This window comes from Manis javanica, chromosome 13, assembly GCF_040802235.1.
Source record: "Manis javanica isolate MJ-LG chromosome 13, MJ_LKY, whole genome shotgun sequence".
In the NCBI taxonomy this organism is placed as follows: domain Eukaryota; kingdom Metazoa; phylum Chordata; class Mammalia; order Pholidota; family Manidae; genus Manis; species Manis javanica.
Genome location: NC_133168.1, coordinates 65991534 through 66007164, shown reverse-complemented (window position 1 = coordinate 66007164; position 15631 = coordinate 65991534). Strand labels below are relative to the sequence as shown.

Genomic DNA, 15631 nt, shown 5'->3' with positions numbered 1-15631 from the left:
ATAACATACATAAATGTACAAACACAAACGTGTGCCTTAAAATTAAAATATATCCAATCATATACAAGTAGTTAAATATACAAGTAAACCACCATAGTAAGGCCTGTGCTGCAGTTTCATTTGTGATATTTGCATTATAATATTTTGATTATTCAACTAAAAACACATTGAATTTTATTATTTTAGAATCCAAGATAATATGAACAGTAATGGAGTTTAATTTCTGTATGACTTGTTCAAAGGGCATTAAATAAGTTAATACAACATTGAAATATGAAGGAGGAAACTAAATTAAGGGGAAGGAAACAAAGGTAAGGGAACAAGTTAGTTCAAGAACTTACATATTATTATAACTTTGTATTCATAAATCATTCACACTAAAGGAGAGTCCTTTTTTGTTAGATGAGTTCATTTCACCTCCCACTTGGGAAAATTCAGCATTTTAGATTTTTCATTATCAAGTACATCTCTAAAAACTCAATCTCCTTGAGGGTAAACACTGAATTCAATTTTGTACCACCTGATATCTAGGATTAAGCCTTGAAAATTTTAGCACTTGATAAATATTAAATGTAAAATAATGTCAATAGTTTGACTTCTAATGCATAGTAGAGTAAAATACTAATTTAAGTCCAAGAAATAGAAATACTGATGAAAAAAAACTTAAGATTTGTTTTAAGCTCCCTAGTGTTTTTCATTTAGCAAGAGGTAGCACATTTTGAAACATGGCAAGACTTTCAGGCTGCCAACATTGCAAAGGTGGCTTTCTAATAATTTGCTAGTTCTACCAGGGAAATAAAATAAGTGATATATTTAACATCTCAATCATATATTGACTTCTTTAGTTTTTTAAACATACTTATCTATACTTTATCCTCTCACACAGACAAAAAAAGGAGGAGGTGCAGGAGAAAAAAGTATTCAGTGCTTTAAAAATCCTCTTTCAGTCAGTATTAAATTTTAATGGCTAAAGGTCATTTAAGAATGCAACTCCCTCTTGTGGTTGTTAAAATAACTGACCCTTAGTTAATTCAAATACTAGGGCTCTTAAACCACTCCTATAGGCATACTAGATGTTCTTCTACAGCAATTACAGAAAGCTTAATTCTTTACTCAACTTCTGTTGGCTTCAGATAAACAATGGAGACAATTTCTCACTAAACTTTGTAATTAGAAAACACATCTAGAGTTCCAGACAGTGTTAGTTTTTTACTAGTTTTAAGCATTCTATAGTGAAAATAATGTCTAATTTTTCTAGAACTTAAAAAATGAGAATGGATGTGCATATTAAAAAAATATCTTTGCAACTGAAAAATGTATCAGGTATTTATGGATACAAAGATCTTAGGCTTATTTTTAGAAAAGATAAGTTTTGCTGCTGGAAACATATTATTTCTAGTATCTTTTAAATTTTTGTTTGTCATGACAGTTTTATATGCCTAAGTAAGGTACATGCCTAAGAAGGTACAATATCAGCTTCTAAAATAAATCAGGATTTTTCTAGACTGTAACTGTTGGCAGCAGGGATACTGTTTTAGACTCCACCAGTTACAGTCGCTTATTTGGTGACTGAGTCACAAGATTCACAGATGGCAATTACTTATTAAAATAAAGCATCCTGATGTTTTCATCTATTTGCCATTCTTAAGGACTGTTTGAAATCAGATCTTGCAACAGTGCTGCAACTAGGCCTGTAATTTGGGCAACAGATATAACAACAGAACTATGAAGAATGATGTTTAACTTGTATAATTATTTTTAAGAAATTAAAAAATTTTAAACAGCATTATTAACAGATGAGTGTGGGGCTTCTGTAAGATAACATTTTGTTGGCATTTGTTTCTTTACAATTAAGAGTCTGCATGCAATCTTATAGCATTAGGATACAGACACAATCTAAAACTTCTATTTGAGAGAGAGAAAACTGGGGCCTAGAGATAGCAAAAGAGCCTCAAAGAAATGTAACTGGATGAACCATTATAGGAAGTGGGGATGTTTACAGCTTAGAAATATTTCATACTTTGAAGGGATGCCATATGAAAGAGAAATGAGGCCAGTTCAACGAGGTTTCAAGGAGTCTCACTGTAACTAATGAGAAGACATGCACAAGATTTGTTCTTCTTTATTAAAAATCTTGGAATGCAGCAGGGCTTTATAAATAAGACATAAACAAAACCGAGAAGCCAAAAGGAAAAAAGATCGATAAGTCTGAATATATACAAGTAAAAAAAAATTTTAACAAAAAAATTTATTAACCAAGTTAAAATAACGTATTAGAGAAAATAGACTAGGCATCCTATAAAAGCAGGCAAGTTCACAAAATGAGAAATACAAATGGATTAAAAATTAATACATGAAAAAATATTCTACCTCACTCATTTTTTAAAATTTTGCTATCATTGATGTACAATTACTTGAACATTATGGTTACTAGACTCCCTCTATTATCAGGTCCCCACCACATACCCCATTACAGTCACTGTCCATCAGAGTAGTAAGATGCTATAGAATCACTTTGTCTTCTTCTCTGTGTTGTACTGCCACCCTCTACATTATGTGTGCTAATCATAATGCCCCGTTTTTCCCCTTATCCCTCCCTTCCTACCCATCTTCCCCTGTCCCTTTCCCTTTGGTAACTGTTAGTCCATTGTTGGGTTCTGTGAGTCTGCTGCTGTTTTGTTCCTTCAGTTTTTTCTTTGTTGTTATTCTACCTCACTCATTTTTAAAGATAGGAATTTTAAAAACCAAAACAATACATTTTTACCAACCAGACTGACAAAGACGTATATTTTTTTCAGTCACTTACATAGTAATGGGTGGGGAGGGAAGGAGGAAAAGAACATCCTTATAAATGTTGCCGAAAATGTTCCCATTTATAAATATGGGAGTATAAACTGGTATAATCTCTTTACAGAGTCTGGAAATTAAAATTGGCAACATGCACTGTGGTAGTTGTCAGTATCCTTTGCTAAATATTTCTGGCTTTTTGCCTGCCAGGTATGCAGCAGAATTGCACACACCCCTGCCCTTCTCTCTGAATTAGGTGTGGTTATGTGACTTAGCTAAAGGTAACATCTGTCAGGGCAGAAGCTTAAGGAGCCAGTGCTGATTTGCTGTATTTCCTTTGTCTTGCCTGAACAATCATGGAAGCATGGAATGGAGCGCCCCTTTACTTGGGTCTCTGAGTGAGGATGATGTAGAACAGAGCGCACTAGTTAATCTACAATGGCAAGTGAGCTGGAAATAAACCTTTGCTGTTTTAAAGAAAAAGAGTTTGTTATTGTAGTATAACCAAGCTTAAATGATGCATCTATCAAAATTAAAAATACACATATCCTTTGACATAGCAATTCCACTCCTAGAATCTCTTCTGCCAACATATACAGACATGGGCACAAATACGTATGCACAGGATTTTTACTACAGCAGTTTGTAAAAGCAAGACCTTTAGCTGTATCAAAAAAGGACTGGTTAGAGATTGAAGTACAAACTTCTAAGCAGCCATTTGTAAAACACACAGATATGCATTTGCCGACATGGGATACTCTCAAAGAGCTAGAGAAAAAAATGGTAAAGGCAAAAAGCCAAATACTTTTCATTTGCATATAAAAAGAGGCAAATATATATATTCATATATATATGAACTAATATACAATTTCCATTTCTAGAAGAACACATAATGAACTGTCAGTGAATAGCTAGCTATTGGTGTCTCCGGTGAGGAGAACTTTTCGTTATGTACCCTTTTGTTCTGATTGCATTTAAAATCAACTGTATGTAGAAAGATAACATTTTAGTGCAATCCTTATCAGAATCTCAGCTAACTTTGTAGAAATTGACAAGCATCTAAAATTTAAATGGAATTGCAAGAGACCTCAGCTAGCCAGAATGATCTTGAAAAAAAACAAAGAACTTACATCTCAAGTTCAAAACTTAGTACAGTCATAATTAAGACTGTATAGGACTGACATAAGGAGAGGCATATAGATAAATGAAAAAGAATTGAGAATCCAGAAATAAACCCATGTGTTTATGGTCAACTGAATTTCTGCAAGGGTGCCAAGACCATTCAGTGTGGTGGGGGGGTGAGCCTTTTCAACAAATGGTGCTGGGAAATCTACACAGCCACATGAAAAAGTAAGAAGGCTAGATTCTTACCTCATACCATTATACAGAAATTAACTCAAAATAGATGAACCACCATATAAGCACTAAAATGATAAAAATCTTTGGAGAAAACATACGGGTAAATCCTCATGACCTTGGATTTGGTAATTGATTCTTAGGTATGGCAGCAAAAATATGAGCAATGAAAGGAAAAACAGATAAATTGGACTTCAGCAAAATTAAAACCTTTTGTGCTTCAAAGGACACTATCCAGGAAATGAAAAGATAACTCACAGAAATGGAGAAAATAATTGCAAATCATATAATGGACTTACATCTAGAATATCCAAAGAACTCATTACAACTCAATAATTAAGACAACCCAATTAAGAAATAGGCAAAGGATATAGGCATTTCTCCAAAGAAAACATACAAATAGCCAATAAACACATGAACTGATCCTCAACATCATTAGTCATCAGAGAAATGTAAATCAAAACCACAATGAAATACCAGTTTACTGCCACAAGGATGGCAAGAATCAAAGTTAGAAAGTATCAGGTTTGTTGACAATGTGGAGAAATTAAAACCCTCAAATGCAGCTGGTTGGATTGCAAAATGGTTCAGCCACTTTGGGAAACAATCTGACAGTTCTGGTTAAACGGAGAACTACGGGGTAGTTTTCTATCAGTTCCACTCGTAGACATATACTCAAGAGAAATAAAGACAAATGTCCATGAAACAACTGTACATGAACGTTTATAGCAGCAGTTTCGTAATAGCCAAAAGGTGTAAACAACCTGAATGTCCATCAACTAATGAATGAACAAACAAAATGCAGTCTATTTCTACAATGGTGTAATATTCTGCCATAAGAAAGAATGAAGTACCAACACATGCTACAGCATGGGTGAACTTTTGAAATATGCTCAGTGAAAAAAAGCCAGTCACAAAGGACATTATTATGTAATTTTATTTACAAGAAGTGTCCAGAATATGTACATCAACAGAGACAGAAAGTACATTAGAAGTTGCTTAGGGCTGAGGGTAGGGGTAATGAGATGGGGAGGTAATAGCTGAAGTATATGGCATTTCATCTGAGGATGAAAATGTTCTCTTAGTAGCTGTGGTGAAGGTGACTATGCTAAAAATCATTGACTTGTAGACTGTAAATGAGTGAACTGCAAGGGATGTTAACTCAAACTATTAAAATAGTTAAACTTTTTTAAAAATTAAAAGACTCAGGACTGCTAAACAACCAGCTCTAGAAATACACATCAGCAGAAAAAAAAAAAAAAATTAAAAGAAACAGATTTTTACATGCTGAAATACAATGATCTTATGTTAAGCAAAAAAATGTATAGCATATCCCTACAGGATATGGCTATGTCATATATACTGTAGAGCATGTATATAATCCTACATCTATGTATTTATGTATACCCATATATGTATATTATTAACTCTGTGTGTGTGTGTGTGTATGTGATTATAAAGGGAAGAAGAATAAAGTAATGCTAGCAGACATAACATCTGACACTTAGAAAACTCAGGGGAAGTGACAGGCCAGGGGTTGAAAGGAGATAAGAATTTTGTCTTTCCTTTTTTTTGGGCTAGGACTTCTTTTACCATATGCATATGGTATTTTTGTAATACTTGTTAAAGAGATAAGGTTAATAAATAACTTAGTAGACAGACCTCTACAAAAATGGAATGTGCTACCTTAGGAGGTAAGTTGTTATAAGGTATTTAAGTTAAGTATAGATTGGATTTACACTTGATAGGGATCTTGTAGGACCAAATGTTGGACAGGTAAGTAGACTGGGTAACTTTTGTTGTAGAATTCTAGATGACGACCTTTAAGGTTTCTTCCAAACCTGAGATTTATTCCAAATTAAAATGGTAGTCTTACGAGTAGGAAGAACCTATGAGAAGTAGGGCAGATTTGGGGAAAAAAAATTCTATAAATGGTTTGCTGTCAATCAAGATTAATTACTGAGTTATTTAAAATGTGATTTCAATGTAAACATAGTCAATGTTCTAGAAGAGGTGTTTCCAATCAGCAGATGCATAAAGTCAAAATGTAAATTAAAAAATCTCAACAATTTTCAGTTATATTTCCTTTCAAAATGAGTATCTAGCTCACTTAATTTTTATTAAATCTTGTTAGACAGGAAGCTGTTATGATTTGGAGAAAGCACTAGTGAAAAATGACAGAAAGCAATACAAAGCCCAAGAAGCTAATTTTCATCTCTTAATTTTTCCTATTTGTAATTGTTTAGGTTTGAACTAAAGGCAACTGTTTAACAATATGATAGGATCGTAAATATAACTGGGAAAAAGTATTAAAGAATCATTAAAAATGCCTGACTTCATATATATATAATTAAAAAACAAACAAACAATGAAGTCCACCAGCTAGATCAACACCGTAGAAGGATTTCTGTAGAGATGATAGAGAATGGGAAATCATATTTGGCAGCAATGTTAGTTTGGTAAAAGCCTTTGGCTATTATAACAAAATACAGAAAGGAGGTCCTTTTCCTGTAGTGCCCACCCCCACCCCCAACTCCAACCAACCTCCATGACAATTGGTTTGGAAAAATTGAAATATGTGTTCTCCATACCTATAGATGTTGTCAGTGTTATGGAAATGCATACTTCTATGAATGGGAGTGGACACCAGAAAGTCTCAGAATACAGTCAATAATAAAGTATTTATTGGTACTTTTTCAAAAGTTAGGTAGAGTTAGGTGATACGAGTCAACGGGAACACTGTGTTTTTATAACTACCTGGCTAGTAACTGTACTACTGGCATTCCACTTCATTATTTGTTCTTCTTAGCAGTGAAAGTAAGATTCTTCTTATCTATAGACTTTGAATTGTTATTTCTCTCTAACATGAATTTGTTTTTTATATTTGGCACTCATTTTTGTCTCCGATTCCTAAAGTACTTTAAGGGCTCAAGTGTAATTTATTTCCTTTAGCAATAGTGCTGGTGGTAGACTTGATGCTGAGATGGGCAAGGTCTCAGTGGACACTTCATAAACTTACCTCCTCTTCTGCTCATTTTTATAGTAGAAGGCATGTCAAACAATGTATCTTTCATAAATTCTCATTTTTGAAATTTTTTATTATTGTATTTTTAGACTTCAACTATCAGGTGAAATATAAACAAAAAATAACACATTTTGGTTAGCATATTTGTTTATGTATGTTCTCTCAACTTGACAAAAGTATTTTCCTATGATTCTAGTACCTGGCTCAACTTATTTTTCTACTCTCAAACAATGTGTTCCAGGAGCTTTAGAAAGATCAATTTCACTACAGGAGGCAGATATTTCTTTTCTATTTATTACCCATACCACATAAATTAGAGTGTTATCAGTTACTATTCAGGTCATTTCATTTAATACTTCATTGAGTGCTGTGTAAACTATAAAGTATCACACAGGTAAGTTAACACCATAAAGACTTATTCTGAGAAAAGAACAATTCTTTGATTTGATGAGAACCACCAGATCAGGTTCTGTCACTGGATGATACACAAATCTGGGTCAATATTAGTTCAATAGTAAACTAAAGGAAATGGAAGGTTGGAGGACAACACCCGCCCCCATACTGTGCATAGGCAAAGATAATACAAGGTATAGTCATACAATGCTATGAAATCTCACATGAGGGATGTTTAAAGAAAATATCATGGTTGTTACAGCTGTCTGGGGGCTGTTAGCGAAAAGAAGGAATCTGAGTGGCAGATTATGGAGAACCTGCTTCTTTGTAGGCTTTGAACTCGCAAATGGAAAGCCTTCACCTAGTAACACGGTTTTTTTTCCTCCAGATAACTGTAGAAGGTGCTGCCTACACCTATCCAGGGTATTACTTTATTGTTTCAAGTTATTTCTAGTTCTATTTATGTACTGTGATTTCTTTCTCTATAGTTGCCTGTTTTCGTTTTATTTTTATTATCTTTTAGCTCCAAGCTTCTCAAATGAAGGCACACATGGCCCAACAGTGGTGTACCGGGGGTTACATGAAACTACAAAGACAGACTTGAAGCATCTTTCCAGAGGGTTTATTTTGAAAATCTGGGAAGACATTATAGTGTTGTGGTTAAGAGCAAGGGCTTTGCTGTCAATTTCCTAGGCAGAATCTTGACTCTGTCACTTGTCCTTTGGCAAGATATTTACCTATCTGTTCCTAAGAATTATCTTGAACTGAATATGGGAATAATGCTAGTGCCTATTTTATAGTTAATTGTGAGAACTAAATGGACATTCAGAACAGTGTGTAGCACTTGGTAAGCTTTCAGCAGGTATTAGTTGTTATGTACCTTAATATTAGAATATTCATTTTTCCCACCTTGAGCAAATACAAGCAAGCACTGAGAGAGAAAAAAAGTTCTCAGGTGGGGGCTTAGGGAGACCAGGGACAGTCTCACTTAAAGGTGACCTTTTAACTGAAGACCTGAAGTAGGTGAGGGAGTTAAGTGTGTATTAAGAGGATTTTAGACACAGGGTACAAAGATGGTAAGGTATGATTCTATGTTTAAGGAACAGCAAGAAGGCATAGGGCTGGAACAGAGTGAGTGAGGTGGTGAATAAAAAGAAGAGATAGGGACGGGCAGTGGATCACGTAAGACTTTGTAGCTTTTACTCTGAATCAAATAGACAGTCATCACGTGCGGAGGAGTGATTATGATCTGACATATTTTGTAATCGTATCTCTCTGGCTACTGAGTTGAAAGAAGACCACAAGGAGGCAAGTGTGAAAGCAGGTAGGCTACTGCAACAATCCATTTGAAAAATGATGGTGGCTCAGACCAGAGTAGAGAACATGGGGTGGGAAGGATGAGAAAGAATTCTTGATATCCTTTGAAGGTTAGAGTTGACACTAGGATTTAGTGTTAAATTAGATGTGAAATATAAAAGAAAGGAGTCAAGGATGTTCTGAAATTTCTGGCCTAATCACTAAAAAAATTAAGTAGCAATTAACTAAGATGGGAAGACTGATCACAGAAAGAGTTAGGTTGGGAGGAATGTCAGAACCTTTTTCAGACACGGTAAACCTAAGATACCTGAGAAACAGCCAAGTGGAGATGTTAAATAGTTAAATAAACGGGTTTGAAATTCAAGGAGTAAGTCCAGGTTAGAGTTACAGATTTGGGAGTCATTAGCATATAGGGATATTTAAAGTCATGAGGTTGAGTGACATCATCTAGGGACTAATACAGACAGAAAAGAGAAGAGGCCCAAGGACTGAGCTTTGAGGCTTTAATCTCACATCTTTAAACACAGAGTAAAAACAGAGGATGAGGGGTAGAGAGATGAGGAAAAATCAGCAAAGAATAAAGGAAGAGGTGGAAATTAAGAGTGTAGTATACCAGAAGTCAAATGAACAAAATGTTTCAGAAACAAAGAGGATGCTGGCTGTGGCAAATGCTGGTGACATACAGATGAAGAAGATGCGGGCTTGAAGACCACTGGGTTTAGTACCACTGTTGGCACTGAGGACCTTGAAAGAGCAAGCAGTTCTGTTTGACTGTAGTGGGAAAAACCCTGACTGGATTAGATTCAGGAGAAAAGGGGTAAAAAAAATGGCGATAACAAGCTTAAGTAGCATTTTATTTTCATGCTCTAGCTAAATATTAATATCTATGCCTACTTCAAATGAAAATTCCTCTTATCAAATCTTCATAAAAAATTTACTTTTCATTTAAGAATTAGTAACTATTCAGATATAGAAGAGGAGAAGAAAAGGAGATTTTGGGTAAGAATAGGAATTAAATATCAGTGGAATAAATAATAATACTTTAAATTCATATACTGTTGAAACTAAATGAAAATGGTTCCAGTTAGTCAAGACAAATTTAAAAAAGTTTTAGCACAATTTCTAGTGCAACCAGAATCACCCACACACTTTTAAACATACATGTATATGCATGCACAGGCAGGCAAAGACACATCTAAGCTTTGCCAGAGACTCTAATGAGCAAGTTTGGGCTGTGCCCTGGGCATCTGAAAGCACCTCAGCCCAGCATGGGATGAGAATCACTAGAATGTAACTGCTTAGAACATAAGATCAGCCAAAAAAAAAAAAATTAGGATCCTCTAAGAAACTCAACAGTAAAATCACTATTTCTTTATAAATCTAAAAAAGGACAAATGGTTCTAGTGGTAGAAGGGGGCTACATGTTGCATGAGGGTGATGACATTGTATTTTCCAACCTATGATACTTGGAACAATTAACTGGAGATACAAAAATGAGTAAGATAAGTTGTTACTCTAAGGGACTACCAGCTAATCTACAAACTTGCACCAAAAATATCTAAGAAAACAAACACTAAACTTCCACTTTCTCATTTGAACGAATTCAACAGTTTCCTACTGAAGATTAAGTAATTTAAGGGGTCAGATAAAATGGTATGACAGAAATTATCTCTACTTGAATTAATACAGATATAATTTAGTACTATGCCAATATCAACTAGTCTGTTTCAGAAAAGGATAATCAAGTAAGACAGGTTTAAAACTAAAGTTTTTATTCAGAATTCCAAATAAAATGGAAAGGTTGCATTAATTGATGTTTAAGAGGGGCTGAAAGAGACAATAAGGAATATGATTCAAATTTCTTAAGGTTAAATTATTCTCAGATTCATAGCAATTTAGACTTTGATGTAAAGCAAGACTAATAATATCATACTAGAAAATGAATTCTCTATTTAGTAGCGAATATTTAATAGAGAATTCCCTTGGCTGAAGGCAGATTTATTATATTAGTCACTTAATCTCTTCTTAAAATGTGTTTTTATAAAATCTTTTTTGCAGTTAATTTTAAAGGGAAAGTCAGGATCACCACAAAGGAGTAACTGAAAAAGTGTCATAAACGTTAAGAAAACAAACCAGAGTTGATTATTCTCAAGAGCTGATAACTCTATCATTCAAACTTCAAGTTATACAATAATAAAGTTGAAATTAAAAATTTGTATGAGTACTCTCAAAGGTTCTTAAGATAGTATTATTTGGGCCAACATTTAAAAGATGAAACAATAATGCTAAAACCCATTTATGCAGTGAAATCAAATGTACACCAATGAGCCTCACATGAAAAATGATCCCACCTTTGGTATTATTACCTTGAGTGTAGGCAGCATCATCAGATCCCATACTCAACTTCCGTGCTTCACTTATTCTATCCACATGTGCTAAAGCAGGGTCCGTGAGGTGCTGAATATTCTCTGTCTCTACGTAATGATCAGGATGGTTTAGAAGATTTGTAAGTTCAAAGGTAGGGGACACCACCCCTGGTGAAACTGCAGGGGGTTTATTGGGAGAAACTGTAATTTTGAAAGTGTATTTTGTGTTGGGTTGAGTGACTACCACTCGAGGAGAAGTTGCAGAGTTGTTGCCTATTGTTCTACTTTTGGGAGGGTGGTGATGAATAAAGGCAGGACCCATGCTGACTTGCCCAGACATATTCCTGGAGGCAGCAGAAGCGCCAGAGTTTGTGGATATGAAGAGGGTGGGTTGATTCCGCATGACCTGCTCATCTCCTGTGGTGGCATTTGCTGAAATATAGACCTTAGGCTGGCTACGGGACATCAACTCATCAGTATTTGGGGGACTGGCAGCTATGTAAACAGTGGGCTGATTTCTATTTAAGGCCTGGCTGTTGACGGATGAGGAACTGCTGGAGGTTCGAGGTCCGGAAGACCGCAGTTTTGAAGAACTGTTTCTTTGTGGAGGTTCAAGTTTGATTTCAATCTGGTTTTTTCGAGGTCCTGTTGAAATATTCTGAATGTTATATTGACTATGGGCAGGAGACTGTGAGCTACCAGATGAATGAATTGTTGGTGGTTGTGGAGTGGTAGGTGAACTGATGGGCATGTAGACATGAGAGGTCTGGTGGCCTTGCTGATTTGGCTGCTGGGCTGAGGTATGTGACAGAGGATTAGATGCAGGATATGCAGTCCAGGGTCCAGGTTGTGAAGGCTGATAGACTTGCTGAGCATTCATGGGATTAAACTGGGATACCCAGCCAGAATGCTGCTGTGTCTGTCGAGTTGTACCACTCGGAGATGTAATGTAAGGCCTAATATAGATAGAATTTCCCTGTGGACTGTTAAGTACGGGTGGAGGTACACCATGTATGTGCAAAGATGTTGGAGTATTACGACCAGTCTGGATATTTGGGGCTAAAGTTACCATAATGGGATTAAATCTGGGAGTTTGTTGAGAAAAGTTAGATGTTCCTTTGCTGCCTAAGTGAAATCCAAGATGTGGTGCTGAATTTGAAGCACCAGATGTACTGGACATTCCAAAAACGTTAAAGCCTTGAGGAACTTGAGCTGGTGCTGTCTGTGGCTCCTGCTGAAACAGTTCATTATTGGACTGACCACCTTGAAGCTGTCCATCACTAATGCTGTGCGTTAGAGTCCTACTTCCATTCATTCTATTTCCTTCTCTTCCATGGTGATAAACATTCTGTGACTGCAAGTCCAAGTTTAGGGAAGTCATGTGATTGCGAAGACCAGAAATTCCAGAATCATCTGAAAAATTCAAGTCTCCTTCACCATAAAGATACCTTGTACTCTCCTGAGAGAGAACTGCACAGCAGGCATCCAGGTTATTATTATTCTATAAAACAAAATAAAAACAGCTTGATATTAACAACCAGAAACTAATACTTACATTTTCATCACTTCTAAAATACTATGTTATTAGCAAATGATTAGTCAATACAATCATAACAGATATATTTTAACTTTTTTTGAGAATTTTTTATGCAAATGGTTAGAATTAAAATCCTGACTACTAATGTAAGAAAAAGTTCTCTAGCAAGTTAAAAATGAATGAAGTCATCATTCTGTTTTAGAAGCTATTTTATAGTAAAATGGATTCATGCAAATACAGTAAAGTTAACAATCTAAATAAAAATGTAATTTGATGTTGAACAAATATAACCATTCAACTTAAAGCATTCACTACTGTTTAATATTTTGTATGTTCAAGTGCTATATAGATCCTTTTTTATAATGACTTTTTTCACTATTTGCAGATGACATATTATACACAGAAAAGCCTAAAGACCCCACACAAAACTATTGGAATAACTGAATTCTGCAAAGTTGCATGATACAAAATTAATATGCAGAAATCTGTGACATTCCGATATAGTAACAATAAATTAGCAGGAGAAATCAGGAAAACAACTTCATTTAAAATTGCATCAAAAAGAATAAAATACTTTGGAATATAGCTAACCAAGGAGGTGAAAGACTTTTACTCTGAAAACTACATAGGATACTCAATGAGAGAAGTTAAAGACACCAATAAATGGAAATCTATCCTGTGTTCATGGATAGGAAGAATTAATATTGTCAAAATGGCCATTGTGCCTAAAGCAGTTTATAGATTCAATGCAATCCCTATCAAAATACCAACAGCATTCTTCAATGAACTAGAACAAATAGTTCTGAAATTCATACGGAACCACAAAAGACCCTGAATAGCTGAAGTAATCCTGAGAAAGAAGAACAAAGCTGGAGGATTACACTCCCTGACTTCAAGCTCTACTACAAAACCGTAGCAATCAAAACAGTTTGGTACTGGCACAAGGACAGACCCACAGATCGATGAAACAGAATAGAGAGACCAGATATAAACCCACAGATATATGGCCAATTAATATACGATGGAGCCACAAATATACAATGGGAAAAAGATAGCGTCTTCAACAACTGGTGCTGGGAAAACTGGAAAACTACATGTAAGAGACTAAAACTGGATTATTGTTTAATCCTATAACACAAAAGTGAACTCAAAATGGATAAAAAATCTGAATGTAACTCATGAAACCATAAAATTCTTAGAAGAAAACATAGGCAAAAATCTCCTGAATGTAAACATGAGCAACTTTTTCCTGAACACATCTCCTCTGGCATAGGAAACAAAATAAAAAATGAACAAGTGGGACTACATCAAACTAAAAAGCTTCTGTACAGCAAAGAACACCATCAGCAGAACAAAAAAGGCATCCAATTGTAGGGGAGAATATATTCGTAAATGACTTATACAATAAGGGGTTAACATCCAAAATGTATAAAAGAACTTATACACCTCAACACCCGAAAAACAAATGACCTTATTAAAAAATGGGCAGAGGATATGAACACACACTTCTCCAAAGAAGAAATATGGATGGCCAACAGGCACAAAAAGAGATACACTACATTGCTAATCATCAGGGAAATGCAAATCAAAACCATAATAAGATATCTCCTCACACCAGTTAGGATGGCCACTGTCCGAAAGACGAGAAGTAACAATGCTGGCGAGGATGTAGAGAAAGGGGAACTCTCCTACACTGTAGGAGTGAATGTAAATGGTACAACCATTGTGGAAAGAAATATGGAAGTTCCTCAAAAAACTAAAAGTAAAAATACCATTTGACCCAATAATTCCACTCCTAGGAATTTACCAGAAGAAAACAAGATCCCTGATTCAAGAAGCCATGCACCTCTATGTTTATTGATGAACAGTATACAATAGCCAAGATATGGAAGCAACCTAAGTGTTCATCAATAGATGAATGAATAAAAATGTGGTACATATACACAATGGAGTATTATCCAGCCATAGAAAGAAAAGAAATCCCCCCATTTGCAACACCATGGATGGAGCTAGATGATATTATGCTCAGTGAAATAAGCCAGGAAGATCAAATACCAAATGATTTCACTTATTTTTGGAGTATAAAAACAAAGCAGTAGACAAAATAGCAGTAGACTCATAGATACCGTGAAGGGACTGGTGGTTACCAAAAGCAGTTACGGGGGGAGGGGAAGTGGATTAAGGTGCATGATAACTCACAATCACAATATAGGCTGATCACAGGGATGGTAGTGCAGTACGGAGAATACAGTTAATGATTCTGTAACATCTTACTACATTGATGGATAGTGACTGCACTGGAGGGGGTGAGGGCTTGATAATATGGGTGAATGCTGAACCACTGTGTTGTATATTTGAAACTATCATAAGATTGTACATCAATGATACTTCAATAAAAATAACTAATGACTTTTTAAAAATTTATTTCTAGTATTTAAATAAAAAAGTTCTCAAATTCATAACAAAGTCAATTTCTTACATGCTTCCTCTTGTGTGAAAAGAAAAATGAACTAAAAGCTCAAGATTGCCTCTAGATGTAACTGAGTTCATACCTCTGCCTTGCCTTAAGATAGCACCATAAAAAATCAACTCCAGTGAAATGAAACAAAACAAAAAAGCAACCAGATTGTTATTGAAGAATCCTCAAAAGAGACTAATTAATCACTACTCATAAATCATCCATAAAGGGCGGAGCCAGGATGGCAGCGTGAGTAGAGCAGTGGAAATCTCCTCCCAAAAACACATAGAGCTATGAAAATATAACAAAGAAAAATCTTCCTAAAATAGAGACCACAGGACACAGGAAAACATCCAGACCACATCCACACCTGCAAGAACCCAGCGCCTTGC

General features: G+C 35.3%; 1 protein-coding gene across 4 annotated transcripts in view; it reads right to left on the bottom strand.

Moving 5' to 3' along the window:
- The window catches only part of TAB2 (TGF-beta activated kinase 1 (MAP3K7) binding protein 2), a 91068-nt gene that overhangs the window by 14426 nt on the left and 61011 nt on the right, over positions 1-15631 (bottom strand). For all 4 annotated transcript variants that reach the window (XM_073219736.1, XM_073219735.1, XM_037022032.2 and 1 more), the window contains one exon: positions 11245-12745. In XM_073219736.1, coding sequence (XP_073075837.1) covers positions 11245-12745 — 1501 coding nt within the window. The remainder of the gene's footprint in view (positions 1-11244; positions 12746-15631) is intronic.